The sequence below is a fragment of the Ilyonectria robusta genome (assembly GCF_021365365.1).
Source record: "Ilyonectria robusta strain PMI_751 chromosome Unknown BGZ61scaffold_7, whole genome shotgun sequence".
NCBI lineage: Eukaryota > Fungi > Ascomycota > Sordariomycetes > Hypocreales > Nectriaceae > Ilyonectria > Ilyonectria robusta.
In genome coordinates, this window is record NW_025764441.1 from 1226701 (window position 1) to 1243307 (window position 16607).

A 16607-nucleotide genomic window follows, 5' to 3' on the forward strand; every position below is an offset into this window, starting at 1 on the left:
TGGAGCGTTGGGAGGGTCGCTGATCCAAAGCTGCTGCCGTTTTCAGCTTGGGCGAGCAGGGAATCAGTGCAACACGGCGTCTTGGCAGCGCACACGGGCTTCCGACCGGCTTCCCCAGAGCGAGTGGAGCTTGAGGCCATCCAGAGACACCGAATCACAGTCGCCGATGCAGCGCCGGCCAACGCCCATTCGGCAGCTTTTACTCATGTGCTCCGTGGTGCTCGAGGCTGACCGTGCCATGAGGTTATCTGATGACGGCAGGTGCAAACTGTCAGCATGGGTTGGTGCCGCAGTCCCAAACATTAACCTCGTCGATCCTTCCTGTTGGGACTTCGGCTATATATCTACCTGGCCCGCCCGCAGAGTGTAACCTTGTCTCACCTGCTTCTACCCAACAGGCTTTTCTTCTGCTCTCCAGCTCGAGCTTGGATTTCACCTTCTACTGGTTCTCACAGTCGCCGTCATGAGTGGCCTCGTCAAACGCACGTCGTCGGACGTCGAGAAGACGGACATGGGCTACGATGCCAAAACCGGCGGAATCAACGATGCCGGCTCTGTCCACATCGCCGGTCTTGAGACCAGCCCCGAGACGTCGCTTCACCGCGGTCTCAAGGCCCGTCACATCACCATGATTGCCATCGGAGGTGCCATCGGTACAGGTCTGATCATCGGTACCGGCAAGGCTCTCGCCCAAGCTGGTCCTGGTTCCGTCTTCATCTGCTACACTCTCATCGGTTTCGTCGTCTTCCTCGTCATGGCTGCTCTCGGTGAGATGGCCGCTTGGTTGCCCATCTCTGCTGGTTTCACTGGTTATGCTTCGCGCTTCTGTGACCCGTCTCTTGGTTTTGCCCTTGGCTGGACGTAAGTACATTCTTAACCAAACTCCCTAACAAACCCAACTAACGCGACCAGATACTGGTTCAAATACATCATCGTCACTCCCAATCAATTGACGGCTGCTGCCCTCGTCATTCAGTATTGGGTCGATCGTGACACGGTCAACCCTGGTGTCTTTATTGCCATCTTCCTCGTCACCATCATCTGCATCAACTACTTCGGTATCCGGTTCTTCGGCGAGTTTGAATTCTGGCTGTCCTCATTCAAGGTCATTACCATTGTCGGCATAATCCTGTTCTCCTTCATCCTGGTCCTCGGCGGTGGTCCCGACCACGACCGCAAGGGATTCCGCTACTGGAAGGATCCTGGGTATGTTTCATTCCACTCACCTCTGACCTAGCTAACAATCCCAGCGCATTCAAGCCTTACATCAAGACCGGCGACGCTGGCAAGTTCCTTGGCTTCTGGTCATGCATGGTCAACGCCACCTTTGCCTACCTTGGTACTGAGCTTGTCGGTGTCACCGTCGCCGAGGCCCAGAACCCCCGCAAGACGATCCCCCGCGCCATCAAGCTCACCTTTTACCGAATCCTCTTCTTCTACTGCCTCTCCGTCCTCCTCGTCGGCATGCTCGTCCCCTACGACTCGGATGAGCTTTCCTTTGCCACCAAACAAACCACCGGTGCTTCCGCCTCGCCCTTTGTCGTCGCTGCCGATCTCGCCCACATCAAGGTCCTCCCCCACATCATCAACGCGTGTATCTGTGTCTTTGTCTTTTCCGCCTCCAACTCGGATCTGTACATTGCCAGCCGAACCCTCTATGGTCTTGCGTCCAACGGCCAGGCTCCCGCCATCTTCAAGCGCACCGACAAGCGTGGTGTCCCCATCTATGCCCTCGGTTTCTCTGCCATCTTCGCTTGTCTGGCTTTCATGAACGTCTCCAGTGACTCCCAAAAGGTCTTTGGCTACTTTGTCAACCTCACCACCATCTTTGGTCTCCTGACCTGGATCTCCATCCTCGTCACCCACATCTACTGGTGCAGGGCTCGCAAGGCTCAGAACATCGCTGATGAAGTCCTACCATATGTCGCTCCTCTCGGCATCTGGGGCTCATATGGTGCCCTTTTCATGTGCGTTCTTGTCGCCCTCACCAAGAACTACGACGTCTTTGTCGGTGGCGACTTTGGCAACGAAAAGTACAAGACCTTCATCACGGGATACCTTGGTATTCCCATCTACCTGGCCCTCATCTTTGGCCACAAGTTCATCCTGAAGACCCGCGGCCACAAGCCCCATGAAGTTGACTTTTACACTGGCAAGGATATCATTGACAACGAGGAGAACGAGTTCCTGGCTCGCAAGGCTGCCCTTAGAGAGGCCGAGGGCCCCAGCCGTGGTGGTTGGTTCTACAAGACCTTCCTCTCCTGGTTGTTTTAAATGGATTGGCCTGGATCTTAGCTCAAGGACTAGACGTCTTAGATTTAAGAGAATTATGCTCATTACTTGACCATATGGACATTTGGAAATATATGTAGTATTTTATGAGTGTATACCAAGCCTCCGTCTTAGTGATAATATTGATATACAATACGAACGCAAATGATTGCAGGTTGGTGAAGTTAGGGGCAGTGATTGCGATAAGATGTAGCGTGGTCATTTTGTCTCAAAGTAGAGGTCACTCGGATCGACACTTGGTGCAAGACAGGTCCCCTTTTGTTAGACATACAAAAGCAACATATCCTGTCGTCTCCCTTCTTACCTGGGGTCGTTACGAAAATCCAACAAGTCAAACTTGCCGATTTCGCCGAGACCTTTGAGTCCTGGGGAGAGGACTCTCCGCATAAAATGTGGATGATTGGTGTTCGCTCTGCTAATCACCGCCCAGTAGGTGGCGGGTAACTGCCACTGGAACGGTCACATAATCTCTCCCTGTTGGCTACCGCCACAAAATCTGGCACTGCCACTGCCGAGCCAGAGACCATTTTCTCCCAAAGTTTCCCCCGCTTGTGTGCCCACCTCTCCAACAACCTACAACTCTACAACTACATCTCAGGATGGGTTAACACCAGACCAGCCGAAAGATCGCCGTGGCCCTCCAGTGACCGGTCGAGTGGCTGGAGGGTTATCTTCTCTCGTAATTCATCCTGAAAACCTCTCCTACCATCCCTCATCGCCATCCCTAATCGCCATCCCTCATCTCCAACCTTTGTTGTCACCAGGCGTCAAGTCAGAGTCGAAGATAGCATAGACAATCCGGCGTTCGCGAAGCTCTCAGTCGTCGCCACAGCTATCGAATCCGCTCGGGCGGGCTAGTTGCTTCATGTGCTTCATTGCCTGACTTCTGCACGACGCTCATCGACATTCCCATTCACTGTACGAACGACCTCCTTTTCGCGAGCCCGAGCCATGCTGACCAAGAGATAGTAGGAACATTCGGCGCTGCCACGGACAACTGCCACAGTCAAACACAACACAACATGGAATGCCTGGGTTATCCAGAACCTGCATGGGAACCGACGGAAGATTTGAAGCGAGACGTGCCCCGTAATTGCGGCGATTTACGCGTTAAAATATAACAAACGGCGACAGTGTGCCTTTTTATCTGTCTGCTGTGCCTCTTTGAAGGCAAGGAGGCTCACGGTGGCACAACGTGAGGATACCCCCTCCGCCCATTATAGTTATAATCCATCTTTTGGACGAAATATTTTGGGATCCTTTTCACTTAAGAATCAGTCTCAACTCACCTCACCTCGGGCTCACCTGCAGCTCTGCCATCTGGCAACCAGCTGTCAAGACGTGCAGTCAACGCGCACCAGCCGCACCACTGGCACCTGGCAACACCGGCAAACACCTCGCGTGCACCAAACACGACCTTTGTTGACGCACCCTGCCTTTGTTTTCCTACTCACCTCAACCTCAACCTCACCTTTTGTCTGGGAATTCCCCCTTCTCACCACCCATACTACACATCGCCACTCTACACACATTGGACAGAGCCGAATGCAATCCACGGCAGCGGGGCGGCCAGAACCCGGAGCTGGCCGTCGTCGCGCACTCGTTCAGCTTCAGCCCAGGGGGCATGGTCGCATAATGCCGGACACGACTGTATTGTGAGTTCACTTTATCCTAGTTCCTCTTTTATTTGCTCCCTACGACCGAGTCGCTTCAGGTGGTCAACTCACAGACACACATCTTGTTGCCGGTTGCCTCACGGAGGAGCCAGCCCTTTGCGTAACATTTGTTCCCTCTTTCGGTTCCTTCATGACTGACAATGATACTCGTACGAAGGCCCTTCGCCAAAAACTGGTTGAGCCCCGCTCCCGTCAAGATTGATGCGGCCCCGTCACGCCCTCAGTCAAGCGTTCTAAGGACATGCCGTTACCGAAACGGAGAATACCGCAAGTTGGGCGGAGGCAGCTCCCAGAGACCCCATTGACACAAAACTCCTACCTTTCCGACAACCTCACGACTCTACACATCAGAATAAAGACTAGACCGGCGGTGACTCAGGTACTACGTGCGACCTGCAGTGCCGAACCCATGGATACGCAAGACTTATCCCGTGCTGGGCTCTGCCTGGTTCGATAAGCGGTGCGATCACCGTGGCCCCTTCAGTGACCGGTCGAGTAGCTGGAGGGTTAAATTTTTTTCCAATTCTGAACAACAGTCGTACTATCCCTCTCCTATCTCCGACTCATGTTGTCCAGGCGTCAGGCTAGGGCCGAAGACTGCAGCACAATCCGGCGTTACATCTTCTCTTTCGCACCGACGGCAGCTACTCTAATCGATGTTGATTATGAACATGGCTATGCTACTTTTTCCGTTTGCAGCGCAACCTTGAACATGCGAGCTAACCCTCGTTTACTTGGCTGCTAATCCTTTGACATCTACTTTTTACCTCTCTTTTGTCACACACTTTTCTGCTCCTATACTCTCGCAACACTACTCTCAGGTTTCCGCCTACTTCCCTTCGACATCTTATTCTACGCCGCACTCGGCCCTTGACAAAAGGGTCCCTCTGCTGACGCTTTGGGGCTCTGGCATGATCTTGAATCGTGTCCGCAACCAGGTTTCCCCGCCTGGTTGTGTCCAATTTTTACTCCCTTTCCCCTCCTACCTCTCCCCGTACTCGATCCTGTGGATATCTACCTACCTACCTACCTTACACGACGGCGACTTACTTGACTACTGGATTCGTGGAGCATCTTGGGCCTGCCCGGTAATGTCAGCCAGCGACCCGCGACCCACGCGACAATCTGAGTGCTGCCCTTGCCGATAATCGCCATCTGACCTTTGGTTTGGTGTGTAAGCTAACTCCTCACCTTAATCCCTCTCTACCTCAGAATGCTAACACCTGGTTGAACTAGCTCTCAGACTTTCGATAGCTGTAGTTGAGCTTAGCTCCTAGATCGACCCGACTATCACTCCAACCCCGACAAGACAGAACTCTACAATGGGCACATTTTTTCAGACCGGCAGAGGTTGAGGCACTACATTCGGCCGAAAACCCTGAACCCCTTGGAAGCGATCTAACCGTCGCATCCCGTGCTGGGTCTTTTTTTGAGACCTGGTTCGTGAAGCGGATAACTTACGAGAAAGTCCGTGACCCTCCAGTGACCGGTCGAGTAGCTGGAGGTAAACTCACCAAACATACCCAAAAACTTCTGATTATCTTTTCAAACACCAACTCCCGCTCAAACGACAAGTGGTACATCCACGGCCGATGCCGAGTTTTTGTCTGTCTCCGAGTGCTGCCCTTTTCGAGAACCGTCATCGCGACTTCCTTCCCTGAACAGGTCGTCTTCTTTGTTCCTGAGGCACGCCGTCATCCTCGCGGGGGCATGGCTCACGAAGGAAGGAGCGGGCCGGCTCCTGCCACGGCTGGACTCATAAAACACTTCCCACCGATGCCTGCCCGCCTTTCCGTCCAAGGCACCTTGAGAATTCCCACCCACCCTCAACTTCTCGAGTATTCCCATCTCCCATCATCAACTTCTCGAGTAAACCGAGAAGCATCCCCATCCTTGTCATCCATCCCACTGGGTGAAGACGCAGCACAAAGAAAGGTGAGTTGCCACACGGCTCAGGGCCTGCACTTCTTGGTGGCCAATTCTAATCTCGTTGCAGACGGATCAACTCAGCTGCTGTCCAAGGCACAATGGCCTCGGAACTCGAGAACTCAGACGACGTCCAGTCCCTGTCGCCGCACGCAAGGTGAGTCACTTCACGGTCTATGGCCTGCATTTGGTGGCCAGTCTCTAATTCCGCCACAGTCACAACGACTCAGGAACCTCGCAAAATCCCATTGCTATTTCTGATGATGATAACGATGTCGTCTTTGTGCGCCGGAAGCGGTCGCGGACCCAGCCTCGCAACCAGGATCCCATTGTCATTTCCGATGATGACGATGTCGTCTTTATGCGCCAGAAGCGGTTGAGGACTCCCCCCGTCATGCACGAGCCTATCAAGTACGAACCTGTCAAGCACGAACACGAACCCGTCAAGCATGAACCTGTCAAGTGCGAACCTATCAAGCACGAATCCATCAAAAAGGGAGACCTTTCCGACGAGGATTTGACCATAGTGGCCCCTCTGGCCCCTCTGGCCCATCGGATTCCACGGCGCACTACGAGGACCAAAAGAAAGTACTACGACGATGAACAACTAGGCTTGGTTCAACCCCGCTCTAACTCGGTCGCTCCGCCCTTCGCAGAGAGGAACTCTGATGGTGATGACGAGTTCAACATCACACCTTCCACCTTGCCTGTCCCTAGTTCAAGCCTTCCCCGTCGCTCTCTCCCTGGCTCGATTTCTGGACCAATCGCCCCGCCCAAGACGAAGTGGGAATACAACAGCAACAGCGAGGGGAACGCCGACAGCGATGGCGAGTTCAACATCACACCTTCCACCCTGCCTGTCCCCACTTGGCTGCCATGGATCTGGAGGTGATTGCAACTAAGAGGGATATGTTACTAATGATGGTTGTTCCTTACACTTGCTATTTGTTGTTTACACTTGGTGGAATCACATGATGGGTGATCTTTGTTAATGGCACATCGCCAAGTCGGATGTGGGCTTGCATTTCCTGTTTCTACTCTCGCCGTTAGTTTATTGTCCTCACCGGCAAATAATTATGTCGCTTGCTAAATTACATTTCTGTGCGAAGACTGATAAACTAAATATGCAGACTGATGTGAAAGTGTATGGAATGACTTATTTCCTCCCGATCAAGCCTTATGCCTCCCACTTTTGCATCCCTTCCTTAGGACGATCCCTCCATCAAAATGGGAGACCTTTCCGACGAGGATTTAACGGCGATGGCCCCTTTGATAGCGGATTCCACGTCGTAGTACGAGGAACCAGAGAAAGTACAGCCACGATGGACAACCGGAATTGATGATGGTTGATTTGCTTGCACTTGCTGGAATCGCATGACGGATGATCTTTCTTATGGCCTGGGCTCACCTTTTATGGTTTTACTCTTGCCGTTAGTTTACTGTCTTCAGCAAATAATTATGTTACACCTCCTATTTCTGTACTCTTCCCTCCGTTGGCGACAAATGAACCTGCTGTCAAGTCACTGCGCTGAGACCGAGAGTCGTGAACGGACGAGGCTGCCCTGGTCCGAGAGAGATCCTTTGAAGTCGGCGGCGATACGCCCGGCTGAAATGCAAATCACCCGACACCGCGGCATCCAAGAACGTCGCCATGTAGACGAGATACCACTTCGGGGTCGATAGGCCAGTGGACAAGATTCACACGGTAAAGAGTAAGGACTTCATGGAATTGCTGGGCGTGCTGGACGTCAAAGAGTACGGCAACATCACCTTTAAGATGGAAATGTGGACAATTCGCAAACACACAAAGACAAGTATTAATTAACATTGCAAATTATCTCTACAGAACCATCCTGCGCATCCTGTGCATCACTAGCTTCTTGCCTCCTAGGTCCTCCTCGCCTCCCTAGCTGCGTTTCGAGACTTCTGTCGCTTGCCGGTGAGAGAGCTCCCAGAGCCGAATGGGTTGCGGTCTACACCGTCGCCAGGCACAGGATCTAAAGTGAAGATGTCGGGGAATGGCTTCGTATGAGCGTGTGGGCAGAATCGCAGCGCGTGGTTGTATGGGCGACGGTTGGCAACGCAAATGGGACATGTGGGAGCAGCCTTGCACTCGATAGTGGTGTGACCATGCTGAGCACACTTGTCACAGAACTTGTGCCAAGATGCCTTGCGATCGGTACGCACCTTGCCATAGGCCTTGTTCTTTTCGACATACCTGAACAAATCACCGAGGGAACTCTTCGGGTGGGCTGTCTTTGGGCATCCCAAAATGACCATGGCAACGCGAGCGCGGGTCGACAAAACAGCGAGGCGTTCTCTTTCGTGGAGGAAACCAGCCTTGTCGGTGCGAGTCAAGTCACAGATGACCAAATCAGCTTCATGGCCTGGGGAGTCATCGATAGTGCGAACTTCCACTCGGTCCAAGGGGACCTCAGCAGGAGAAAGCTCACTCATCAGGCCTTCCCATTCATTCTTCTGTGCCGAATAGCCAACGATGACCAGTGTAGACCCAAAGCGAGGAGGGTTGACACGAGCCTTGACATCGCGAGCGTTGTAGAGGGGAGCCTCGCGATAGATCATGGCGATGAGCTCTCTCCCAAAGAGGGCGTTGATTGGGTTTGCAAAAGAAGTCCCAACTGGCACCTCTGCCGCATCTCCAACTTCACAGACAAAGGTCGAACCCTTCGCTTTTCGATCAAATTTGTCACAGAGCCACCTCCGCATCTCTAGCGACGCTTTACTGTCACTCTGGTTCGCGACCACCATCTCACCGCCGTAAATGTGGTCGGCCGCCCAGTTGACCACCGGCCCAAACGCTCTGTGATTGACACTCAAGGTGGCAGTCACCGATCCAACCGACTTCACGCGTTGGAAAAGGCTGAGGCCGCGTTGAGGACTGAAAAACGACTTGACATTTCGGTCTCCATGAAGCAGACTGATTGGAGCGAATTGTCTGTTGTCGCCGATGAACAAGTGTGGGGTGTCAGGACACTTCGAGATTGAAATCAGCGACGCATTCTCTGACATACGTCCAGCTTCGTCAACCACAACAAGCGAGAACTTGAAGCCGGGCATGAATCTTTTCATGTGGTCCATCAACTGGGCGAAGGCAATCGGTGTGGCACAAACAGCGTCACAGGACTTGATGGTCGTGCAGAGCAGTTCCAGAGCCGTAGCGCGACGCTGAACAATGTTTTCTGCATAGCATTTAGGGGAGTTCTTGAGCTCATCCATGCCTCGCAAGAAATTGGCACAGTTGAGCTCGTCTTCTTTCGCCATTTTGTGTGCCAGGTTGCTCATAGATGAAGGGATCATAGAGGGTTGGACAGAAGCGAAACGGGCAGCTGAGAGTTTGTTGACGTAGGTAGCGAGTTTGGTCTCAGACATTGAAAGACGTTTCTCAGTGACGATCTGGCGAGGCTTAGGCGGAGTAGTTGTCAAGTTGCCGAGCTCTGCTGCCCAAGGTAGCATCCGACGAACAGTCTTTTCAGGAGTCGCTTTCGCCAGTCGCTCGCAAGCATCCTGGACCGAGGCGTTTGAGGGCGCAATCCAGGCAATCTTGCCACTCTCCATGATGGCTTTGCAGACGGTAACACCCAAGGTTGACTTCCCGGCACCAGGGACACCATCGACAAAGATGTAGCCTCCCATGCCCCGAAAGTCTTTCACAACATCTGCGTGCTCGCCAAGGAATTCTCCGATGTCCAAAGCAGTCTGAAGAGTAGGGAAGGCAGACAGTAGATTGAGAGAAGGAGCGTCACCTTGGAAATCGAGTGAGTGATGCCAAAATCGTGCAGCCATACTGGTCTTTGGTAGTCGATTCATGTCAGTGATTGCGTTGCATTCAGCCTCCGCTCCCTCCTTGCTGGCTGAATACCACAGACCAACGTCAACCGTAGAGCATTTGTTCGCATCCAACTCGGAGGATAGCGATTCCAAGAACTTGTTCAGTCGACCCTTGACAGTGTGCGAGGGAAGGTTTGGGCGGATTGGGGGACTCTGCAGGTGGGTGGGCCAGTCGTTCTGATTGGGAGTGCTGACTGAGAACATGGCGATGTCCGCTCTGGTGCCAGCAGGCAGTCCGATACGCATGGCGTGCCACGGCTGCCCTCGTCCGTCAGGGTAAGCGACTCGCCGACGGGCATATTTCTCAACCCATGATTCCAAGAAGGTGCGGAAAGTGTGAGGATCAGCATAGGCTTGGACGATTGCGGGTGCCAACTCCATGGCTGTGATCGCTAGTTGCAGGGACTTGTCTCCATCAGGCAGCAACACAAGGCTCTCATCGCTAGGGTGTTTCACCACAGACATCAGAACACCTTCAACTTCCGAGAGAAACAGCTCTGCGATGGTCTCGTCTGACCCGTTGGAGTCGGCAATTTCGTAAGCCAAGTCCAACTTTGTAGCCAGCTCTCTCACCACGTCGTTGATATCGTCAGCCGTTAGCTTCACGTCGGGTGGCTCCCGATTGCCTGCAGCCGTGGGGATGTAGAACCGACACTGCTCACCAGTACGGGGCAGGAGATGCGAGACTTTATCGCCAGAGAGGACAAAATACTGGTGGAGGGGTGCACCATCTGCAATCATGCCAAACGTTGCCTTGTCTGTCGGCTGAGGGTCCCAAGTGGAAAAGGGGTCCCGAATAACAGCAACTTTGAGAGGAGTGTCAAAAAGTTCGGCCGTACGATCGCGGAGCACCTCCACTTCCTCTACCACACTTCCGATGAGAGATACAGTGCGTTGGACGTTGGACATGAAGATATTTCTTCGTGGAGCGGGGGCGTCGGGCCTCTCGACATCTTCCATTGCAAAATTGTCGAAAGTCAGGGCTGAAATCTTTTGCTGAATATTCGCGGTGAAAGGCTCGTAGGGCGAGGTGTACTCCCCGAGGTTGGCCAGCTTGGGTGCCCAGTGTAGGGGGAAGGTCCTCCCATCGCGAAAGAGGATATGAATGGGGACAACACCGTGTCGGGATTTGATGTGGGCTAGTAGGGCGGTGCGGATGTCCATGCAAGCGTCAGGTACTGTCAGACCAGGTCGTGCCAATTCAGCAGCAATGAGCTTGACTTTCCCAGACGCGAGGTGGAATTTGATGGTACTGAATTCGTCGACTCCTCGCTGAACGAATGTGGCTGGGAATGCGTCCAACACAGCGTCTTCAACCTCTTGATCTCACGGTTAAGTTAGCCACTTGTCCTTCATCGACTTCGTGCCACCCAGGTGGTCGCCAACTGGGATAGAGGGGATTTGGAACAGCAACTCACCAATACTCTCGACTGCGTCCGGCTTGATCGAATTGACCACAAGATCGCCATCAAGTGCATCAAGAGGACAGACCAGAGTAAGCACCGTATAGCGACGGTCGGCGTTGCGCACAGTGAAGCGGATGGTGAGGGTAGGGGTAGTGAATTTGCCGATACAGAGCTTGAACATCGTCTGGAGGCCCGCATGCTTGCCACTGCCGAGACTGTTGAGAGTCTCGTCGTGATATCCATGGGCGAGCACATCGTCAATAGCCGCCAAGCAGACAAACCAGTCAGACTCGACTGGTGTAGTCTCCCGAAAGGTCGCCATGATGGCCTAGACCCAGTAGTGTACTTGGTTGAGTTGTGGAGTTGGTGAAGTCAGAGGTGATGTGTGAAGGGGTAAAAAATTTGTGTGGGGGAAGTCGGCAGGGAGAAACCAAACACGGAGCGCGTCCAATGTGGTGTTTGTCTGTTGCCGAAAACACTGGGTTGGCAACTGGCAGCCAGGTGGCAGCTCTGCCGGTTTCGGAGTGCAAAAGAAGGCAAGAATGAAGTGGTTTTGGGATGAAAAAGAAGGATGAGAACGAAGGTGAAGTCGAGGTGAGAAAAGACTGATTTGTGGAGGGCGATCCCAGACCTGGGAGCCTCCCCTCTGGTGAAGTATGCGAAGACACATGTGGTGGGTGGAGTCCAGGTCGGCGTTCTGATGGCGTTCGATGTATGCGTCATGGTATGTCGCGTTTCTCCAGATTGGAAGACCTCGACGAGAGCACCGTGAGAGAAAATGACCATGTCAGGGTAGTGTACTTTGGGAAATACAACTTATTGGACTAATTCTTCATTTTGTTTAGCAGTCTAATTAATAAGAAAGATAAACATTTAGTCTAGTAATATATGTTATCCGTCTCTGGGTCTCGGAACTCTGACTTTGCCCGTTCGGCGATGACGGGGGCCAATCTGCGGTTAACCCAGTTGGCACTTGTGATGTCCTCTGTGAGGATCTTGGCATTCAAGGACGGTTGTAGCCGCGGTGAGATGCGAACCTGAGCGGATATATTGCCCAAGGCCCGGTACTCCTCGACAAGCCAGCCGGGGCCGCTTCGTAAACGCAAGAAGGGAGGCCTTTCAGTGACAACGATGAAGAAATCGGCGAGTTTGGGCACGCGACGAGTCGTCAATGTGTTGGCTGGAACCGTAACAAAGACAGAACCATGGGGAAGGCTTGAACCAGGGACAGGCAGGCTAGAAGGTGTGATGTTGAACTCGCCGTCGCCGTCGAATTCCCACTTTGTCTCGGGCGGGGCGACAGGTCCAGAACGGAATTAAACCAGGTCCAGTTGTTCATCGTTGCTGTGCTTTCTCTTGGTCCTCATACTGCGACGTGGAATCCGATCAACGGATGGATCATCACAGTCAAGCCCTTGTCGCTGACAAGGACTCCCATTTCTATGGGTGCCAGAGGTGTTCCTGGGTGCCAGAGGTGTTCCTGGGTGCCAGAGGTGTTCCTGGGTGCCAGAGGTGTTCCTGGGTGCCAGAGGTGTTCCTGGGTGGTCGTGTTGCTCTGAGGTGGAGCGTAACGGGACAAAGAGGGAGGAGTCACAATATGATTGTCTGGTCGCTCCAGGTCCTGACGATGGGTTCTCGACTGCTTCCGGCTCACAAGGACAACACATGGATCTTGTTTGATGATGGACGTATCATGTTTGATGGGATGAGTCCTCAACTGTTTCTCGCGCACAAAGACGATATCGTCCTCATTAGAAATAATAGTGGCATCTTGGGAGGTTCCGCTGCCCAGAGCTCACGACCACATGAACTGAACCTCGTCTGGGCCCTCAGAGCTCGAGGCTATTATATCTCGGGCATTGGCTGAGTTGTCGCATCTGTGACGAGATTAGAATCGGTCACCTAGAAATGCAGACCCTGAGCCGTGTGATAACTCACCTTTTTTGTCGTGTCGCTTCTCAATGCCAACGGGATGAATGACATGGATGGGTTTGCTCACGGTAAGGGCAGCATTCGGAGTTGTCACGTGCTTAGCGAGTGACCGCGTGAATGCCCCAAGAAACTGGTACTCAATTGAGCCACTGCTTTGCCGTGTATAAGTACCTCTAGGTAGGATCGAGTGCAGGAGTCGGGAAGGGCAGGTTTGGTTAAGCGCAGCCAGGCACGCGATGCTGGTCGCGGGTGCGATTCAAGATCGTGTCAGAATCCCAAAGCATTAGCAGAAGGACTCTTTATTCTAGCTATAATTATTTCTTATTTTATTTATGTCTTATTTTATTTATTTCTTATTTTATTTATTTCTTATTTTATTTATTTCTTATTTTATTTATTTCTTATTTTATTTATTTACTTCTCATTTTATAATCTGCCACCTAGTCGGCAGTCGTAATATCTTTTAGTGAGAATCTTAACGTGAATGAAGCAAACTGCGCCGGCTCTTGTTGACGTTGCCTGGTTTACTCACAATGTGCAGTGGATTGATGCATCGAGCAAAGTTGTACCGGTGAGTCAAAAGCCCGGACAAGGACGTGCAAAAAATGATCATCAATCAGGCCAAGCATTAGGCGAAAGTGCGTGTCCGAGGGCGAGTCATCACTGTGTCGAAATTTGATCTTCGTGTTAAAGCGTACTACGCCCAGGTGGAACTGAAAGATGCGCGGTTCGAGCAACTGTAAACACGGGGTCATGGTGGCGTAGGAACCCGTGGGACATGCCGGTATGGTCTTTTCCAACACCCATTGTCTCCTTGATGAAATCGCCGTGAGCCTCGCACCGAGTTCAGACAGCGCAGTATGTGCGGCACTGGATGGTTGCTTGTCGCATCTTGGCGAGCGGTTAGTGTCGGTGTTCTGATGGCAATCGGCAAAAAGTCAAAAAGGAAGGGTCTGGCCGGGGATTGAACCCGGGACCTCTCGCAAGCTAAGCTATAGGGTTTTCCCTAAGCGAGAATCATACCGCTAGACCACCAGACCGACCAAGCCATCACGTGATGGTTTGTTCTGTGGATGAAAATTCGTCCACAATTACATACTATCCCTTTGAGTGCGGTAAGGCAACACTTAGGTCACGGGACCCACCACACCCCTGCCACAGCCGAGGTACCTAGAGTGACCTAAAGCACCGCTAGAATCAACCCCGCCCAATTCACCGTACAACTCATTCTGTGTGCACTTATGGATTCCCAACAGCTCTCCAGCCAGGCAGTCAATGCGTATGATGACAATAGCTTCATTGGCACTGATAACAGCCGTCGCGAGCAGCCGACTGATAACACCTGCCGGCCGATATATGATCCGGTTCCGGATCGCGGTTACAACTTCGATCCGATGGTCATTCCAAGCCGGGTCCCTGAGATAACAACCCTACCCCCGGAGCCGCTGTCACTATTCCAGCAATTCCTGCCTGTTTCCCTAGTAGAAGGCTGGGCCCAATACACCAACAGCTGGGTCAGTCACCGGCTTGAGCAGCATGAAGATGGCAGCTGCAGATTGAAGCCGCGGTCTCGGCTGCTGGATTGGAAGCCGACCTCTGTTGCCGAAATCTACATATGGCTTGCGATCTTGATATATATGAGAATACATATCGAGCCGCAGATCAAGCTGTATTGGAAGACTTCTGGATCTAAGGATCTACGCCCTATTCATCCAGTAATTAAATGGATGCCTTATAACCGATTCTAGCTGCTATCTCGATATCTTCAGATCTTTAACTTTACAACCATCGATAAGGATCCTAACATAAGCTTCTACGGCCGCACCTTTATCCGGATTAAGGCTTGGTCTGACCATATACAACATACGTCTACGTTATTCTATATTCCGGGCACATCTATTGCTGTAGATGAGTGTATGGTCCGCTTTCTCGGACGATCTATTGAGACAACAACAGTCCCTAATAAACCTATCCCCACAGGCTTCAAAGTGTGGGCTGTAGCCCAACAAGGCTATTTCCTGCGGTGGATTTGGCACCGGCCCGGCCGGAAATACGGGCCTGTTGGTATCCGGCTGAGCTACCGGCGCCTGCCGTCACAGCTGCGGCGGACCCGGCAGCAGCGACAAGAGAGGAAGACAATCCATCTAAACCCGACCCAAGCTGTGGTTGTTGCCCTAGTAAATCTGCTGCCGGAAGCCAGATACCATGTATTTCTCGATAACCTATTCTCTTCCTGTGACCTCTTTCGCCGGCTCCGGCAATGCGGCCACGGCGCCACAGGCACAGCCCGCAGGAACTGTGGCATCTACAAGCCTCTTGTCAAGCTCAAAGCTGCAGATAACACAGCTGCCGGCAGCCTTCAATTCAATGATATCAAAGCTATCCCGACAGCAGATAACCAAGTCAGTCAGAGAGACAGGATTGTATTGATTTTCCCTACTAATTTGTCTTCAGCTAGGTCAATCAGATCGCATGGAAAGATAACGCCCTCGTGCTATTCCTGTCCACTGTGTTCAAGGGCACTGAGAGACTCGAACGCATAAGGAAGAGACCGACAACAGACCAAATGCAAGCACGGCCAATACAGCGATTTTTTGGTGACGAGGCTGTCAAGCTGATTTCTATCCCATCCATCGCTGCTGTTTACAATGACGAGATGGGTGCTGTAGATCGCGGTGACCAAATGCGGTCATATTGGAGCCCTACCCGGCGTGCCCGTAGGGGCGGCTGGAGGGCTCTAGCTTGGGACTTCCTGCTAGAAATAGCCCTTATTAACAGCTATATTTTACAGCAGCGAGGGCAGCCACAGTAGAAGCCGGAGATATCACAGGGCAATTAGCGCCAACGTATTGTTAATGACCTTATCGCAAAGTATCAGTCTGACAGTCAGGCCCGACAGAGATTTCGGACTGGAGACGAATTTACGCCTGTTATACAGCACAATTGGGTCCGGAATAAGAATCCCTCGGCATGTCAAGCTTGTAAAGGAATACGGCTTGGAGAGGGTCGGCCGCAGCCGTTACGGGCAGTCAACGGCAACAGAGGTCAGAGACTAAAGAAATCGCGATATCGCTGTCAGCAGTGTAATGTAGCGTTATGTAGAGGGGGGAATTGCTGGGACTTCTATCACCATATAAAATAGGTGGGGATCTATGTACCTTTAATTTGCTATACTCTGGTTGGCTGGACCCCCCTGCTAGTGACCTAAGTGTTGCCTTACCGCACTCAAAGGGATAATTGGCATGGAATTAGATTAGTAAATCGCCCTCGGATCAGGGCGTCCACGTCCCTACCTGATCCTCAAATCCTGTCTACTATAGCCATCATGCATCGTATTATACAGGGCGGTGTTGATGAGTTTGTGCCCCTTTATGTCCTCGGGGCGTCAATGGTCCGATGTCGTAGGATCTCAAAGGCTTAGCAAGCTAAATACGATCCATGGATTGGCTAGATGCGGAGTTTTGGTTCACATGGGCATCAAACCGTGAGATTGGTCATCCTAAATATTTGATAAATAAACTCTTCT

The 16607-nt window shown here is 52.2% G+C and overlaps 4 protein-coding genes and 1 non-coding gene across 5 annotated transcripts; 2 read left to right on the top strand and 3 right to left on the bottom strand.

Moving 5' to 3' along the window:
* Positions 1 to 347: 347 nt before the first annotated feature.
* On the top strand, positions 348 to 2285 carry BGZ61DRAFT_212639 (amino acid permease/ SLC12A domain-containing protein). Its single transcript, XM_046238033.1, has 3 exons — positions 348 to 861; positions 913 to 1206; positions 1251 to 2285. The coding sequence occupies exons 1-3, from the start codon at positions 464 to 466 to the stop codon at positions 2272 to 2274; spliced, it is 1716 nt and encodes a 571-aa protein (XP_046106187.1). The 5' UTR covers positions 348 to 463; the 3' UTR covers positions 2275 to 2285.
* A 3710-nt stretch (positions 2286 to 5995) lies between these two features.
* On the top strand, positions 5996 to 6786 carry BGZ61DRAFT_531137 (uncharacterized protein; the record flags this gene model as incomplete). Its single annotated transcript, XM_046253662.1, has 2 exons — positions 5996 to 6051; positions 6111 to 6786. 2 exons carry the CDS (start codon positions 5996 to 5998, stop codon positions 6784 to 6786), a joined length of 732 nt encoding a protein of 243 aa, XP_046106188.1.
* A 960-nt stretch (positions 6787 to 7746) lies between these two features.
* On the bottom strand, positions 7747 to 11471 carry BGZ61DRAFT_587266 (uncharacterized protein; the record flags this gene model as incomplete). Its single annotated transcript, XM_046256476.1, has 2 exons — positions 7747 to 11068; positions 11162 to 11471. 2 exons carry the CDS (start codon positions 11469 to 11471, stop codon positions 7782 to 7784), a joined length of 3597 nt encoding a protein of 1198 aa, XP_046106189.1. The 3' UTR covers positions 7747 to 7781.
* Positions 11472 to 12027: 556 nt separating this feature from the next.
* On the bottom strand, positions 12028 to 13228 carry BGZ61DRAFT_516734 (uncharacterized protein; the record flags this gene model as incomplete). Its single annotated transcript, XM_046252300.1, has 3 exons — positions 13088 to 13228; positions 12519 to 13026; positions 12028 to 12329 (listed from the first exon to the last, which is right to left on the bottom strand). The coding sequence occupies exons 2-3, from the start codon at positions 12814 to 12816 to the stop codon at positions 12028 to 12030; spliced, it is 600 nt and encodes a 199-aa protein (XP_046106190.1). The 5' UTR covers positions 12817 to 13026; positions 13088 to 13228.
* Positions 13229 to 14030: 802 nt separating this feature from the next.
* Positions 14031 to 14121, bottom strand: BGZ61DRAFT_t97. The gene has a single exon. It is a non-coding gene; the product is annotated as a tRNA-Pro (tRNA).
* Between the last annotated feature and the right edge of the window lie 2486 nt (positions 14122 to 16607).

Coding starts and splice junctions, on each gene's coding strand:
- BGZ61DRAFT_212639 (XM_046238033.1), top strand. CDS start 464: ATGAGTGGCCTCGTCAAACGCACGTCGTCGGACGTCGAGAAGACGGAC. Junction 862..912: donor GGTTTTGCCCTTGGCTGGAC/GTAAGTACATTC, acceptor TAACGCGACCAG/ATACTGGTTCAAATACATCA. Junction 1,207..1,250: donor CGCTACTGGAAGGATCCTGG/GTATGTTTCATT, acceptor TAACAATCCCAG/CGCATTCAAGCCTTACATCA.